This window comes from Hyla sarda, chromosome 4, assembly GCF_029499605.1.
Source record: "Hyla sarda isolate aHylSar1 chromosome 4, aHylSar1.hap1, whole genome shotgun sequence".
Taxonomy (NCBI): domain Eukaryota; kingdom Metazoa; phylum Chordata; class Amphibia; order Anura; family Hylidae; genus Hyla; species Hyla sarda.
This window is the reverse complement of record NC_079192.1, coordinates 292,229,351-292,247,546: the sequence shown is the minus strand read 5'-3', so window position 1 is coordinate 292,247,546 and position 18,196 is coordinate 292,229,351. Positions and strand designations below refer to the sequence as shown.

Sequence of the window (18,196 nt, the reverse complement as noted above, 5' to 3'; positions counted from 1 at the left end):
AGGAGGCAGGTAAGGTCCCTCCCGGTGTCCTGTAAGCTGTTCGGGACGCCGCGATTTCACCGCGGTGGTCCCGAACAGCCCAACTGAACAGCCGGGTTAGTGTTATTTTCGCTTCAGACGCGGCTGTCAGCTTTGATTGCCCCGTCTGAAGAGTTAATACAGGGCATCACCGCAATCGGTGATGTCTTGTATTAGCTGCGGGTCCCGGCCGTTGATGGCCGCAGGGACCGCCGCGATAGGTGTGTATTCGCCTTATAAGACGCACCAACTTTTCCCCCACAGTTTTGGGGAAGAAAAAGTGCGTCTTATACGGCGAAAAATACGGTACTTGTGTGGGCCTTTGTCAGGGGATGGCCCAAGGTCTTTAGTTCTAGAAAAGGGAAGACATTTTGGACAATTGCATGTGTTTAGCTTCATGGAAATAGTTTTTACATATTGTGTGTATTGCTGTGTGACCTTTCTGTACCTATTGTATTTGGGAGCAAAGATCCTCATAACTCAGGAATGTCTTTTATGGATTTTCAATAGTTGTGTTGCTTGTAAAGTACAAACCGCAGCATAAACAACTCTATTATTACAAAGCTTAGGCTGAAAAAGATATGGCAGGCACCATTGCAAAAACTACGGGGTTACAAACTGAGGTTAGAAGCGCAGATCCGTTTTTATTTGTGACCACTGGGGGTGCGTATCTATAAACCAGACTGACGTCAACAGCATAACTTTGAAGAAAAAAGAAAGATAGCACTCATATAGCACCCAGAAAAATTAAAAGGTCCTCCTTATTGAAACTTCATTAAAACGTGCCGGGGCTCTGGTAGGGAGATGCGGTCAGCATCCGCTGACGGACCGGATTATGCGAGGCACTGTTCCTTTCATGGTTCTGCCTGCTTTTTCAAGCCTCAGCGTTCAGAACCGCAAAAGGAACGTTGCTTCAGCCGGTCAGTCTGCGGATGCTGACCGCATCTCCCTACCAGAGCCCCGGCACGTTTTAATGAAGTTTCAATAAAGAGGATCTTTTCATTTTACTGGGTGAGTGCTATCTTTCTTTTTTTTCTTCAACGTTAAACTATTATTACTATTTAATTACACTAAATGACTAAGTTACTAAACTAACCTGTATTCTTTTTACGTTCTAGGTTGCAAAGGTCCTGAAAAAGACACGTGAGTATCTTATGTACAAAGGGCACTGGTTGGGCTTCATATGTCTTACTGTACTACACTGGATGGATTCATTACTTCTATATGCATTATGTATGCTTTCTATATACCTTTCATTAGAAGGAGGATTTTACCCAGCGTGTTGCTGTACATACATTTTGAACAATCTATACTGATGTTTAATTGGATAAGACTTTTCATAAACATCTATAGGAAAAAAAACACTAACTAACTATATGGCTATGTGCACACGCAGATTATTGAGAAGTGAAACAGCCCAAATATGGCCCCATTATGGCCCAAAAACCAACACATTTTGTGTTGGCTAAAAAGTCTCTGATATGTTGGGATCAGAGCTTTAATCAAGACTACAGTGATCCCTCAACTTACAATGGCCTCAACATACAATAGTTTCAACATACAATGGTCTTTTCTGGACCATTGTAAGTTAAACCAGACTCAACATACAATGACAATCTGGACAAAGACAGTCCAGATCTGTGAAACTTGTCAATGGCCGAAAGAACTGATCAATCAGAATGGGCAATTTACAGGTAAAGCACCTGTATTACTGAAGTGTATGCACTGACTGATGTCTGGTAGTGCCCCCTACAGTACAGGGAGGTATTACATGTTCTGTACTCTTTACCTGTACGAGGGTTACCTGCTTCTTTGGACACCAGGTGAGGGCGGCTCCATGTTACTTTTTTAGGACATTGCATGTACTGTACAGGTCCCCGAAGAAGCTCCTGTCCTCTACATAGACCAGTGTTTCCCAAGCAGGGTGCCCCCAGCTGTTGCAAAACTACAACTCCCAGCATGCCCGGACAGCCTTTGGCTGTCCGGGCATGCTGGGAGTTGTAGTTTTGCAACAGCTGGAGGCTCCCTGCTTGGAAAACACTGACATAGACAGTGATTTACAGCTCCCAGCAGATCTTTCTTACTTTTATATGTAAGGACTTGCTTTATCAATATTAGTTATCTACTTATTTTTGTTTAATTCTCACTTTTTCCTATTTTTGGATGACATTTTGGGGCTTTAGAACCAATTACCAGGTTTCCATAGAGTTCTGGTCTCAACATACAATAGTTTCAACATACAATGGTCGTCCTGGAACCAATTAATATTGTAACTTGAGGGACCACTGTATTTCATACTAAGTTAAATGTGTATGAGAGCAGATTGACTATTCCAGATACACCAAAATTCTGGCTTAGTTTGCTACAAAATTCTGCCAAAAATGCCTTGGGTGACATTGTTTATGCCTTTTAGACACCTTTATGCAAACAACTAGGTTTACACAAATGTTGATGCCTCTGTTGCCGTTTGTGTTAAAGATACCAGACAAAATAGCACAGCATGCTGCTATACTTCCAGTAAAACGCTGGACACCATAACAGAAACACAACGGACTCCATTAAAGTCAACGGATCTATTGATACTATTGGTGTCTGGCATGAAACAGATATGAGATTCTTTTTTACTCTACTTCAGTGAGCAGAACATCAGAAAAGCTAACACTGGTGTCATCCTGGCTAGAGATGAGCGAACTTGCAGTAAATTCGATTCGTCACGAACTTCTCGGCTCGGCAGTTGATGACTTATCCTGCGTAGATTAGTTCAGCCTTCAGGTGCTCCGGTGGGCTGGAAAAGGTGGATACATTCCTAGGAAAGAGTCTCCTAGGACTGTATCCACCTTTTCCAGCCCACGGGAGCACCTGAAAGCTGAACTCATTTATGCAGGATAAGCCATCAACTGCCGAGCCGAGAAGTTCGTGACGAATCGAATTTACAGTAAGTTCGCTCATCTCTACATTCGGTCCTACAAACAGTATTGAATCATTTTTCAAACAGGGAGCCAAGACTGACAGGTTTGATGGGTTCGAGATAATCCTTTTCCTCAGAAACCTGTAGACCCGCTGACTGGAAGTTCTTCCAACAATTATTTTCTATGTGCTGCACCAAAGATGTTTCAGTGATCTTTCCTCTTATAAAACCAGAGATGGTCAGAGATGAGATTTTACCAGTGCAATCTTCACATGTACTTATGACATCATTTTACCAGATCCATTTTCCTAAAGATTGTGTGACAGAATCCCAGTGTGAATACAGCCTTACTGTCTCCTTCTGATTTACAGGTCAGATGATTCCACGTCACAAGATGACAAACACAGGTATTTAGTCTAGAATTTCATCTCGATTTCCAGTTCTAGTTTTGTTCATTATGGGGGACATTTAAGGGATTTAGAGCTCTTTTTTTTTGCTTACAAAAGTGGCACAAAAAGTCACATAAGCGCCTAAGCTAATTTTTGTGCGATTTTTGGCTGTAAGCAAAAAGCTACAAAAGAGCTTACGAAAATGAATTTAATTTTTCACTTTGCAGTGGTCAGGGATTTATCCTTGAGCAATTTTTTATATTTCCCGCTGGCAGCCGTGATCATGGCTCCAGTGGGAAATATGATATTACACCCCTATAATGTCTCCGTCCTATATTATCCCCGCTACCCTTACAATGATGGGAAAACTGCTTTACATCCCTCCCGCCTTGACTCCCACTCGCCCACACTGCACATCTCCCATCTCTCTGCTACCTGTTGCAAGACTACAACACCCAGCATGCCCATACAGTGAGGGGATGCTGGGAGTTGGTCTTGTACATAGGCGGTAGATGTGCGGCTGGGTGGGGTGGGGGGGGGGGGGGGGGGTAAATGTAAAGCAGTCACCTGCCCCTTCCACACAACTACAACTCCCAGCATGTCCTTACTGTAAGGGCATGCTGGGAGTTGTAGGCGGGGGGAGGGGAGGGGGATGTGACAAGCTTGTCACCTGCCCCTGCCGCACAAATACAACTCCAAGCATGTCCTTACTGTAAGGGCATTCTGGGAGTTGTAGGCGGGGGCAGGAGACAAGCTTATCACTCGCCTGCACCGCACAACTACAACTCCCAGAATGTCCTTACTCTAAGGGCATGCTGAGAGTTTTGTAGTCGTGCAGTGTGGGGGAGTAGGTGACAAGCTTTTCACTCGCCCACACATCTCCTGCACCCCATGACTACAACTCCCAGCATGTCCTTACTGTAAGGGCAGGCTGGGAGTTGTAGTCGTGCTGCACGGTAGATGTGCGGGTGGGTGACAATGAATGTATTAACCTATTTTTCTTTTTTTTTTTCTCATTTCAGATCAGTGTATCCTGTGGACTACGTCGCTGACCAGCGTTTTTATTTTTTATTTAATGTTAATAAAATGGTTATCGAGGGCTTGTGGGGCAGCTCCTTGGCCTAGGCGCTAACAAGCTGGCATTATTTAGGCTAGGGAGGGCCAGTAACAATAGTCCTTGCCCACCCTGGTAATGTCAGGCTGTTGCTGCTTGGTTGGTATCTGGCTGAGAATGAAAATAGGGGGAACCCTATGCGTTTTTTTTAATATTTAATTATTTATGCAAAAAAATGTGGGGTTCCCTATATTTTAATTCTCAGCCAGATACCAACCAAGCAGCAACAGTCTGACATTACCAGGGTGGGCGAGGACAATTGTTACTGGCCCTCCCAACCTAAATAACGCCAGCCTGTTGCTGTCTAGGAGCGCCATTTTTGATGCTCCGGGCTTGTTGGTACCGGCTCTTCCCGGCACCCCTGTGGTGGTGGGTACCGGGGTAATAATTGGGGGTTAGTGCTAGCTGTTTTTGTGGCTAAGCCCCCTCTTAGTAATTAATTCCATCTATAAGATGGCTTCCACTACTAAGCTTGTAAAGTAAATAAAAAAATAAAAACACGTTTAAAAAAAAAATTATTCAAAAAAAAAAACACTCCCACACACAAGCCCTCGTTAACCATTTTATTAACATTAAACCAAAATAACACTGGTCATATTTCTCCGAATCTAAAGTAGTCCACAGGATGCTTGGATCTGAAATGAGAAGTAAAAAAAAAATAACAAAAAAATGGGTTAGTACATTTAGGGGGAAAAAAGTGGGGAAAAAAATTAAACATATATATATATATATATATATATATATATATATATACACACATATATATATATCTTACAATCTTACATTTTTTTTCAAACCTACAAAGTGATGTTCTGAAGTCATTTATTGGTTTTTGTTTATGTGTGCTAAAAAAATGGTATTCAAAAGCGATTTATAGTTTTTTTTGCTTATGTGATAGTTTGATAAATGTCACACATAAGCAAAACCAAAAAAAAAAAAAAAAGACTACAGAACTCGCTTACCTAAGCAACAATGATAAATGTCCCCCTATAAGATTGTATACATTCCCCTAATATTTATTCCTATAGTGCAACTGTAGTGCAACTGTATGCAACTCATTTACCTCAAACTAGTGTTGCTTGCGAATATTCGCAATTCGAATTTTATTCGCGAATATCGCATATTCGCGAATTCGCGAATATTCGCGAATATAGCGCTATATATTCGTAATTACGAATATTCGTTTTTTTTATTTTTTTTTTATTTTTATTTTTTTCACAGTACACATCACAGTGATCATCCCTTTCTGCTTCCAGCTTATGTGGTGTAAGAAGGCTCTAATACTACTGTGTGAGACCGGTGTGCGAATTTTCGCATATGCAAAATTTGCATATGCTAATTTTCGCATATGTGAATTTTCGCTTATGCTAATTTTTTTGTATGCGAATTTTCGCATATACTAATTTTCGCACACGCGAATATTCGCATATGCGAAAATAAAACGAGAAAATTACGAATATGCGAATATTCGCGAATATGACGAATATTCGTCCATATATTCACGAATTCGAATATGGCCTATGCCACTCAACACTACCTCAAACGCAAGGAAAGACAGTGTGGCTGTACCATGTTTTGCCTTCCTGACATGTTTTCCACACAGAATTCATGTTATACAGTTAGGCCTTTCCACTTGGATTTAAAATGCCTACTGTAAAAACATAGTGTGAACAATTGAAAACATTGGGATGTATAATTGCTGTTCTACCCTGATCTTCACTACCTTCTTTCATCTTGAAACACAGGAAATGCCCACTCAGCCAAACATTGGCCATAGCCGTAACCCACCTCATTTCTATCCATTTTTTTACCCACTCTGCCCCTTTCTTAAAATAAATATATAATGTTTGTTCTATTTATTCAGTGTTTTTAATGTATTTTCTTTGAGGAATTATGGAGGAGTATATGTTGGTCTCCCAACAGACACATCTACATGTAGAGATTCAAGAGAAGCAGAAGGTATTTATTAATTTTTTTAACTAAATACAAAAAAAAATTATAACCACTCAAATGTTAAACCCCTTCCCGTGCCCTATTGAATTCTCCTTTTAATGTTATTGTCCCATGCATGATAACACCACAATTGTCGAGGGGCTGTAATCTGTATATCAGCGTATAGATTATCCTGTCAAGCTTCCTTCAAGTAATTCTGTACAGGAACAACTGTCAATGAAATGTAACTATAGAGTATTACAAGACGCACTCGTGTAATGAAATAAGTGACCTTTAGCTGGAATATTGCTACCGTATGGTATTCAGTAGATGATGACCAAACATTTGCTTCGGTCTTCGCAATAGTTGAATATATTAAACTATATAAGTGAAGTGTAATTTTTGAGTATTTCTTGTTTTATTTTTTTTATGAAATGCTGATTAATCTCATAATATAGTGTATGGTAGATCTAACCCATATAAAAGATAGATGAGGTTTAGTGGAGCTGTTATCCATTACCAACCAGTGATATTTCAGTTTCATTTTTTAGTTTTTTTTTTTTCCTTTTTAAATAGAAGCTGAAATCTGGATAGTTACTATAGTTCCTTTGCACAAGTTTTGATATATTTCCCCATCTTTTCAGGGGTTGTATCTACTCTTAATCCTCATTGCATCCCTACATACAATCACAGTTAAAGGAGTTGTCTGGTGGCCCAAAATAAGAAAAAGAAAAAGTGGTACTGGCATTCCTACAGTGCCAAGTTACCCACTGGTCTCCTGAACAATGCACAAGAAGCGCCTGCTCAGTTACTCAATGCCAGAGGTGGGTCATTGTTTTCGCCAGTGATGGCCTAGCGGGCATTTTAAGACTGGGACCAGGAAGTGGGGATCTTGGCACCAGTGGAACAGCAGTTAAGGGGTTTCAGTGAGTACTGTTTCTACTCAATAGGATATCTTGAGTTTAAAATACTTATCCCCTATTCACAGGACCCACGTGGACCCCCCCTTGATCTTCAGAAAGGAGCCGCTGGTCTTTGTTATGAATGGAGTGGTGTATCAAGCATGTGCACCATCTCTCTACCCATTGTCTATGGAGCTGCCAAAGTACAGTGCTTGGCTCTCTTCAGCAGCTTCCATTGAGAATGAATGGAGCAGCAACGCATTTTGTGCAACTTGCAGCTCCATTTATAACAAAAACTTGTGTTCTCATTCTTTAGATCGTGGGAGGTTCTAGCAGTTGGATTTCCCCCATCTCACATTTATTCCCTTAATCCTTGTAAATTATAAACGTTAAAGAGCAACTGTGGATTTATTTTTCCAAAAATTAAATCACATTCAATGTTACATTTCACTTTTTTTTGTTTGTTGGTTGTAAATTGTGCTGCTCAGGCTCCTTTCACACTATGAATTTCTCCGTTTACAAACTTCCGTCGCATGTTCCGTCACTACAGCTGCAAAACCCGGCAGTTGCAAAACTCCTGACGGCTGTGACTAAATTGCATTGCAGCCTATGGGGTTTTGTAACTGCCCGTTAGCACCCGTATATGCCCTTAATTCATTACGGGCGTTATACAGTGACAGGACATCGTATAATTAAATAATTATAGTTTCTTTACATTCACAATATATATGCTTAGGTGACTATTGAAAATTGTACACCTTATATTTTCTTTACTGTCAAATATCTGTTTCAAAAAAAAATTCTTAAAAAACCAGTTGAATAAAAAAGAAAAAAATATACACCTGTAGGATTGCATATACAAAGATAATAAGTACATTTTAAGCATAGTTCAGTTTATGGCCAGCTTTAGGAGTCACTCTATGTAAAATTTTGGCTATTTTTATAAGTGCGTCTAGAGAGAATATTATGACACTGCATGTCTGTCAGGGGTCAAGCTCATGCCAAATATAATTACAGTTAAACCACCATAAGTCCAGGCCGGCCCGATATATTTCATCAAACCCTGTAGAGTAATTACTTTAAAAGCCCACCCTTCCCTCTTCAAGCCGTCTGTTTTTCCTATATCTAAGGGAAAGATTTATTTTAGTATTACAGCCGGTATCAGAGAAAGTAGAGCAGGCCGGCTCAGCAGAATCAATATATTGGACAAACAATATTTTATTTTTGATGAAAATTTAATTTAGGCTACTGTTCCAGGTTAATTTCAGCAGTTGAAGCCCTAACATTAGTGTAATAGAAAATCCTCATTTTATTAGTTCTTTTCTTTTTTTCTTTTTTTTAAACCCTTGAAAGATGCCATTACATCCGGATGGTATTTAACACTGATCTGTTTAACTAAATCTTTAGGCATGGTTATAAAATCTTAACAAATGTTGCTGTGGCAACCATCTTCCTATCACCGGACCAAGAAATCTCTCATGGACACCTCAAGGTCCATGGGATACGTTTACGTTGTCCGGTATCCAGATGGAGTCGAGCGCACACCCACAATGGTGGGGAGCCTATTCTCAGGCTTCGAGCACTCTGGCAGAACGCTCGTAGCCGCAGAATAGGCTCCCCACCATTGTGGGTGTGCGCTCGACTCCATCTGGAGACCGGACAACATAAACGTATCCCATGGACCTTGAGGTGTCCATGAGAGATTTCTTGGTCCGGTGATAGGAAGATTGTTGCCACAGCAACATTTGTTTATTAAGATTATCTAAAACATAAAATTGAGCATTATGATGGTTGCCATAGCAACAAATGTGTATTAACAGCTGCATCTATGGCTGATCATTTTGTGTAAAAATTTTACTCATTTGGTGTAAACTCTAACCATTTGAGCCATTGTGCCTATATTAGTTGTCCCCTGAGGTAACTGCTGAATGCAGTGGAAACGCGTTGGGCTTAGGACTATACATATATTGATGCAATTCACATTTAATCCTATTTTATGGGTCACAAAATTTGGTGCATTTTATAAGTAAACTATTAAAAGTTATATTTTAGAGCACTTTCTATGTTTCCCCCCCCCCCTCCCCTTATAATTTACTCTTATTGCTGGGAAGTTCAAATGATCCAGACCTCCTGTAGGGTCAATATTATGAAAGGATAAGCATGGTTATAAAACAAATGTGACATCAATGAATTCATTTTCTCTCTCGTTCATACACACAGGAACGTATGTAACAAATGTCTCTAAATGATTGCAGCTCCAAGCCAATCGAAAGCACTGAATGCAAGGCCTGGATCACCTCTACCTCTACCGGAGAATGTCTGCTAGCACATTGCTTTCCTAAGAACTCTTAACACTAAGTACGGGTAACTGTGAGTCCAGAGTTCTGATGTGACCTCTCGTGGACACTGTTGGTCACATCTCAGCTGCTGGTCCACTGATGTATTATGTAATTTTATTGTACTAAGGTAGTCTGGAAGAATGCAATAGTGGAATTATGAGGATTTATGTGTTTTGTAGGCTGTGTTCACACGTAACAGTTAATTAGTGGTACTGAATCTAATTGCTGCATAGTTTTTTTCTCTTTTACCGCATGTGATCACCTTTACTGCAATTTTGTTCTTTTCCGGCAAAAACGCTTGCAATAATTAGTTGAGGCACTGCTAATTAGCTTTAACATGTGAATACAGACTAAGCTAGGTAATAGTTCCACTTTAGATTTATAAATGAATTGGGCTATGTAAAAACGGTAGGCTTGTGAAAATACTGTAGTGATGATAGGTGCCTGTAACTAAGGAATATACTGTGTCTCTTAGAGAGTAAGGCTAAGTTTTTTTTTTTTTTTACAAAACAAAAAAGGAGGGGGGGGGGGGGTGTTAACTTGTCGAACGTTTTTCAAAAGATACAAAAGCATGATCTACCACACTTTTGGGTACTTTTTCTCAACATAAAGTCAACACATCCTTTTTTTTGTTACATGAAAGTCTATGAATAATGCATACATGAATATACGTTTTTATGACTATATATAGAAAATTTCTCTGATCATGTAGCCACTTCCTTCATTGACAGGGAGCTCCCAACAAGTTTCAGAAAATGCTAAAAATCAAGGGGAGGAACTTTGAACACTGCCCAACTTCCTTCAACAACTTTATTGAAAGCTGTGTGACAACAAAAATGATCCATATTTTTTTCTTAAAAAAATAAATAAAATGGATTAGATGAATGTGATGTATATACATTGAAAATCATAGGCGTCTGCTAAAAACTAACATACATTTCTTTCTATTTTTAGCAGTTAAAGGGGTATTTCGGCTTTATACATCTTATCCCCTATCCAAAGGATAGGGAAAGGATAGGGGATAAATTGTATGATGGTAGGTGTCCTGCCGCTAGGGACCCCTGCGATCTCGGTGTAGGCCCTGGCATTCTGTTCCGGGCGCTGCCTACGAGACGGGGATGTGACGTCACGCCCCTCCATTCATGTCTAGGGGAAGGGTCGTGACATGAATGGAGGGGGCATGGCGTGACGTCACTGGGGGCGTGGCAGTGACGCCACGTCCCAGTCTCCGAGGCAGTGCCTGGCACAGAATAGAGGTTCACGCCCCCTCCCTTATCTCCCCTCCCTGAGCTCGGAGGACGCAGATCTCTACGGCATGCCCCCTCCCATAGGATATAGATCGCCACGGCAGGTCCCCTCCCTGAGCTCGGAGGACGCAGATCTCTACGGCACGCCCCCTCCCTGAGGATATAGATCGCCACGGCAGGTCCCCTCCCTCATCTCCCCGAGCTGAGGACATAGAGCAGTGCTCCCAATGAGCTCTATGTGTAAAGGGGGACATCCTGTACAGGTTAAAGGGGGACATACTGTACGGGCTAAAGGGGGACATACTGTACAGGCTAAATGTCCCCCTTTAGCCCATACAGTATGTCCCCCTTTAGCCCGTGCAGTATGTCCCCCTTTACACATAGAGCTCATTGGGAACACTGCTCTACGTCCTCAGCTCGGGGAGATGAGGGAGGGACCTGCCGTGGAGATTAGGGAGGGACCTGCCGTGGAGATTTACGTCCTCAGGGAGGGGAGATGAGGGAGGGGACCTGCTGTGGAGATTTACGTCCTCAGGGAGGGGAGATGAGGGAGGGGACCTGCTGTGGAGATTTACGTCCTCAGGGAGGGGAGATGAGGGAGGGGACCTGCCGTGGAGATTTACGTCCTCAGGGAGGGGAGATGAGGGAGGGGACCTGCCGTGGAGATCTATGTCCTCAGGGAGGGGGCGTGTCGTAGAGATCTGCGTCCAGCCGAGCTCAGGGAGATGAGGGAGGGGGCGTGAACCTCCTCCCTTCCCTTGCTCTGCCCTCCCCCAGTTCTAGCTTCGGGAATGTTCAGAGAGCTGGGGGAGGAGCGGACGCATGGATCTACGGGGATGCAAAAAACCACCTCACACCGGAATACCCCTTTAACGTTGACATATATATGTCACTGCATGGCAAAAACGAGATGTGAACTCAACCTTATCCAGTTTCATACAAATAATCTCAGTATGGTGAAAGTTTGGCAAACGTCTTACATACCTTTTATTTCAATTTCTTCCAATTTTCAAGGTCTGGTTCCTGTCCTTGAAAGAAGATCTTGTTTACATCCAGAGCATAAAAACAATCCATGCAGATGATGGTTTTCGCCGAGGTTACAGATACATTCAGGCTGTGACCTACATAACTTCTACTGCACTTATATATTGTAACAAACATTACAGCTGCCTTAGGAAGACAAAACATAGTATAGGATAGCGGTCTTCAAACTGTGGCCCTCCAGATGTGGCAAAACTACAACTCCCAGCATGCCCGGACAGCCAACGCCTGTCCGGGCATGCTGGGAATTGTAGTTTTGCCACATCTGGAGGGTCAGTTTGAAGACCACTGGTATAGGATTTCACATCTCGGTTCTAACATGTAACCCAATTGCATTAAACATGACGATAAGGACCTGTTTCTGTTCGGCTGTCCAGGCATGCTGGGAATTGTAGTTTTGCCACATCTGGAGGGCCACAGTTTGAAGACCGCTGGTATAGGATTTCACATCTCGGCTCTAACGTGTGACCCAATTGCATTGAACATGACGATAAGGACCTGTTTCTGTCCGGGCATGCTGGGAATTGTAGTTTTGCCACATCTGGAGGGCCACAGTTTGGAGACCGCTGGTATAGGATTTCACATCTCGGTTCTAACGTGTGACCCAATTGCATTGAACATGACGATAAGGAGCTGTTTCTAAGGAAAGGCTTGCTGTAACTAATATGGTTGGATGATATGAATGCAGCCATGCTCTATGTAGATTTTACACTAATAGCAAAACTGTGAATTTTATACATTCTGAATTAATAAAAAGATTTTTCTGTATTTTTGTCATTTGTGTGAGCTAACTGGCTCTCTGCCGGAAAAACAATGCTTAAAACATAGGGGAGGTATCAAAACCTCTGCAGAGGAAATACGAGGCAGTTGCCCATAGCAACCAACCAGATTTTTTTAATTTTTTTATAAATGAAAGAAGCAAAGAAAAAATCCTCTGAAAGGTTGCTAGGGGCATCCGCTCCACTTTTTCTCTGTACAGGTTTTGATAAATCCCTCTTATGGTGTATGAACCAACAGGCCTTCAACTCCCTTGGAATATGATTTCTCTCCTCACAAGACTTCTATTTTGTGTCAGTCGGCCATGTTATAAAAGATCAGGAAGGGTCTGGCCACTCTCCATTAAAGGGGTACTCTGCCCCTAGCATCTTATCCCCTATTCTCGATGTCAGATCGAGGGGGTCCCACCGCTGGGGACCCCCGGGATCTCCGCTTCAGCACCCCGCTATCATTACTGCACAGAGCAAACTCACTCCAGAGGCCGGAGCATCGTGACGTCATTGCTCCGCCCCCTCGTGATGTCACAGCCTGCCCCTCAATACAAGTCTATGGGAGGGGGCGTGGTGGCAGTCACACCCTTTCCCATAGACTTGCATTGCGGGGCGGGCCGTGACATCACGAGAGGGCGGAGCCATAACCTCACTATGCTACGGCCTCTGTATTTACTCTGTGCAGTAATTATAGGGGGGTGCTGCAGCCGAGATCCCGGGGGACCCCCCCCCCAATCTGACATCTTATCCCATCTCATTTGCATAGGGGATAAGAAGCTAGGGACGGAGTACCCCTTTAAAGAGGAGACCAAATCCACTTATTAGCTATAAGGAATTTATGACTTTTTCATGGATTTCTTTTCACCTTAAATGATGACATCTGTATTATACCCGCTTTACCTTAAAATAAAAAACTATAATTATAGCAGGACAATGATCCTGCCCACTGCAAAAAATGCCCAGGTACCAGTGGGATGTGCTGAAAGTCTTACCTTGCAACTTACAGGACTTAAAAGGATCTGCTGCTAACAACTTTATGCCAGATATCACAGAATAAAAGGAATTTGTTAGCCGTTTTACAGGAAAAAAAAATAATCACGTTATTTGTATCACCAAGAAGGCAGTGTTTCCCCAACCAGGGTTCCTCCAGTTGTTGCAAAACTACAACTCCCAGCATTTCTGGACAGCCAACAACCAGTGTGTCTCCAGCTGTTGCAAAACTACAACTCCCAGCATGCCCAGACAGCCAAAGGCTGTCCGGGCATGCTGGGAGCTGTAGTTTTGCAACAACTGGAGGAACCCTGGTTGGGCAACACTGCACTAAGGCATCAATGCCTGACATTTCCAGCAGGGAAATCACAAAGATAAAATGAAGGGGAAAAGATATAGCGGGAGATTTATCAAGCTTTTACACCTGCATTGAAGTGTAACTTTTTTTAAACCCTAATCTTCGCAAAAAAAAAAAAAAACAACTACAATATACATTCGCACACCTATTCTATAGGAAGTCATACTTCTATTCTATACTCAACAATTTTTTTTTTCTGCAAAAATAGACAAGGGCCCAGATTTATCAAACTGTGTTTGAGGAAAAAATGAAGAGATTTTCCCACAGCGACCAATCACAGCTCAGCTAACGAGCTGTGGTAAAGTGAAAGCTGAACTGTGATTGGTTGCTGTGAGAAAATCTCTCCACTTTTTCTCTCACACAGGTTGATAAATCTGGGCCAAGGTCTTTGGAAATCCCAGATTTTTGATCGCTGGGAAAGCCACAGCATGCGCTGCCTTGGTCCGGAGGAGGCCAGTGTGGCAGCACAGCTATCCGAAGGGCATCAACCCTTGGTAAGCCACCTGGTATTCGCTATTCGATTAATCTAGTTTAGTAGGGTTCAAGGGTCCTAGATATAGACCGATGCCTATATCATGCATCCTGAAGAAATCATCGATACCAGGGCCTATGGGGATTTCACAGGCAGCTGATGCCAGACAAGAGTTCACTCACCTTATATTTTTAGCATTTAGATTACGACCACAAGACTAACATTATAGACCCCTGTGATGTAGTGGAGTCATAAAACCCACTTTTATGACCACATCTGCAGTAATAATATACAATGCATTCTGAGCTCTAAAGATCCCATGTGCCGATAGGAGAAACTTTCAGAAGGTCAACCATCACTGCAGCACTCCACCAATCTGGACTTTATGGCAGAGTGGACAGTAAGAAGCCTTTCCTCAGTAAAAGATACATGAAAGCCTTCCTGGAGTTTACAAAAAAAAAAAAAAGCACCTAAAAAGGTCTGCGAGAAACAACATTCTCTGATGAAATAAAGATTGAACATTCTGGCCTCACATGTGGAGGAAAACAGAGAGGGCTCATCATTTGCCCAATAACATTCCCACAATGAAAAATGGTGGTGGTAGCATAGTGGGTGTTTTTCAGTAGCTTGGAAAGCTGAATGGGGAAAAAAAAAAAGTTGAGATATTTCTAGCCCAGTGCTTAGAAAGCAGGATCTTATGTAGCACAAAGCTGCAACATAAAATGAGAAGTGGAAAAGCAAACACGCTCCGGGGACTGATTTTAACGGGGTGCGGCGTTCAAGATCACGGGGGACCCCAGCGATCAGGCATCTTATCCTGTATCCTTTGGATAGGGGAGAAGATGTCTAAGCGCCGGAGTACCCCTTTAAGGACTATATTTTTTGCGTTTTTTTTTCTCTTCGCCTTCTAAAATTCATAACTCTTTCATATTTCCATTCCCAGACCCATTTGAGGGCTTGTTTTTTACGTGATGAGTTGTACTTTGTAATGACATCACTCATTTTACCCTAAAATGTATGGTAAACCCCCCCCAAATTTTTTTTGTGAAAATTTAAACGAAAACCATAATTTAGTTTTGTTTTCGCGCTGTACACTTTACAGTAAAAGATACATGTTTTCTTTATTCTGAGTCAATACGATTAAAAGGATCCCCATGTTACATACATTTCTATTATTGTACTGCTTTTAAAAAAATCTCAAACTTTTTTTTTTTTACAAAATCAGTATGTTTAAAATTGCCCTATTTTGACCACCTCTAACGTTCTTATTTTACCGTATTCAGGGATTTTTTTGCGCCATGATCTGTAGTTTGTTTTGGTACCAGATTTGCGTATATATGTGACTTTGATCACTTTTTATTAAATTATTTTGCTGAAAAGCTTAAAAAGCTGAAATTTGTGACTTTTTTTTTCGTTTACACTGTTCGCCGTAGGGGATCATTAACATATTTTTATATTTTTTAGTTTTTTTTTTACGCTTTTATGTATTAATATGGGGGAAAAAGGGTGATTAAAAACTTCATTGGGGAGAGGATTTTTCAATTTTTTTCCTTTTTTAAACTTTATTTTACATTTATTTTACACTTTTTTAGTCCCCATAAGGGACTATTTATAGCAATCATTAGATTGCTAATACTGTTCAGTGCTATGCATAGGGCATAGCACTGATCAGTATTATCGGCCATCTTCTGCTCTGGTCTGCTGGAAGGCAGACCAGTGCAGAAGACCCCAGGAGACGGATGGAGGCAGGTGAGGGGACCTCCATCCGCCATCTTGGCTGATCTGATCTTCGCGGCAAGTGCTGCGGGCGATCAGATCAGTCATTATAAGTGCAGCACTACCGCAGATGCCGTGATCTGTATCGATCACTGCACCTGAGGGGTTAATGGCAGGGCCGGGAGTGAAGCGAGCGCATCTTCTGCACTCGTATCACAGCTGCGCAGTAAATGTATGGCGCTGTGCACTAAGAGGTGCTATGCAGCTCAGTACATTTACGCCGCATGTCCTTAAGGAGTTAGAGACTTTTCTGAATGCATTGTAGATGCTAAAGTGTAGCTGTAACACTATTTTCGGAATGAGACCTAAGGGTTTGCAACACCCTCCAAATAGCTCTGGATCTCCATTTTGATTTATTAGAGAATATGGGAGCCAGATCAATTGAGTAAACGTCAAATGCCTATTTCTGAAAAATACAGGGATTTGTAGAGAATAACCTACCAGGCATTTACATTACATATGGCAGCCCTGCAGACCCACATTTACGACTTTTTTCCGGAAAAGTCGGGGGTCGTCTTATACGCCGGGTATTGGGGTCCGGGATAGGAAAACTTATGACTATCTGCCCGGGCCGGCTCCCGTGTGCGGGGGCCGGCCAGAGCAGATAACTAATTACTGATACTAAAAACCAGGGTGTCTCCAGCTGTTGTGAAACTACACTTCCCAGCATGCCCGAACAGCCTTTGCCGGTCCGGGCATGCTGGTAGTTGTAGTTACACAACAGCTGGAGGCACCCTGGTTTTTAGTATCACGGGAGCAGATAATCATAGCTTTTCCTATGCCGGACATCCCTGTGTCCCGAAAGATCTTTTCTGGACATAGGGATGTCTGCCGGTCACTCACCATTCCCCGACCGGCGCGCGTCCTTCTGCGGTCCTCCTCCGCTTCTCTGCCTCTATGGTTGTACGCACGGGACGTCAGTGACGTCCTCCTGCGACCATAGAGACGCAGGAGGACCGCAGGCCCATCGCAGGAGGACGCACGCACGCCGGGGCCTGGTGAGTGACCGGCGGCTCGTCATCTTCAGTGATCCGGTCACCGCTCCTACAGGCCCAGGACTGCTGCTATGGTCCATAGCAGTAGATGGTGACCCTGGGCCAGAGGAGCGGTAATCAGAACACTGTGGGGGCAGTACAGACATACAGCCTCCAGCCATACATTGTATATGGCCGGAGGCTGTATGTCTGTGAGGGGGGGGGGGGGCACGGTCTACTAATGTGGGGGAGCTGTCTACTAATGTGGGGTAACTCCCGACCTAATGTGGGGGAAGCTGCCTACTATTGTGGGGGGAACTGTCGACCTAATGTGGGGGAAACTGCTGACCTAATGTGGGGGAGCTGCCTACTATTGTGGGGGAACTGCTGACCTAATGTGGGGGAAACTGCCTATTATTGTGGGGGAACTGCTGACCTAATGTGGGGGGAGCTGCCTACTAATATGGGGGAACTATACTGCCTATCTGATGTGGGGGGGAACTACAAGGTACTGTACATCGCGGTAGAAGTCTTATACGGCGAGTATATCCCAAACTCTATATTTTAACTGTAAAAGTTGGGGGTCGTCTTATACGCCGGCATATACGGTACTTTTTCATTGTGCAGGCTGGAGGGGGCGTGTGTCTGTCTCCCTCACAGGCGCAAGCCTGTGCAATCAGCCAATCAGTACTCTACTCTGTAACCCTTTCCTCTCTGGTTTTATGCTGTGTCAGAGGAAGATACTTGGAGCTTGCCTGCAGTAATCAGAAGACATTATGGTGAATTCATAACAGGATAAAATGTATAAATATAAGAATAGATCTTTATAAAATTAGTGCAAGGATTTTTTAGATAAAAGTACAGCATTTTTATGAATACATGTTCTATCTGTTTTATCTTCGCCTAGTAAAGCTGGATGCTAATCAGGATAGCTGTCACTATCTGTGTCATTCATCTTTCACAGACTCC

At 42.6% G+C, this 18,196-nt stretch overlaps 1 protein-coding gene across 4 annotated transcripts in view; it reads left to right on the top strand.

The window, feature by feature from the left end:
• The window catches only part of C4H12orf75 (chromosome 4 C12orf75 homolog), a 45,661-nt gene extending 32,534 nt beyond the window's left edge, over nucleotides 1–13,127 (top strand). Inside the window, exons 2-6 of one of the 4 annotated variants that reach the window (XR_008892728.1) lie at nucleotides 1,137–1,161; nucleotides 3,298–3,333; nucleotides 6,318–6,388; nucleotides 9,484–9,621; nucleotides 11,864–13,121. Coding sequence is in view for 3 of the 4 variants with exons in the window: in XM_056574492.1 (XP_056430467.1) it covers nucleotides 1,137–1,161; nucleotides 3,298–3,333; nucleotides 6,318–6,388; nucleotides 9,519–9,589 (203 nt within the window). In the remaining variant the exon portion in view is untranslated. Of the gene's footprint in view, nucleotides 1–1,136; nucleotides 1,162–3,297; nucleotides 3,334–6,317; nucleotides 6,389–9,483; nucleotides 10,424–11,863 lie in introns of those variants that run through there. The other 3 variants (XM_056574492.1, XM_056574491.1, XM_056574489.1) reach the window with 3 other exon arrangements.
• The last annotated feature ends 5,069 nt before the right edge of the window (nucleotides 13,128–18,196 follow it).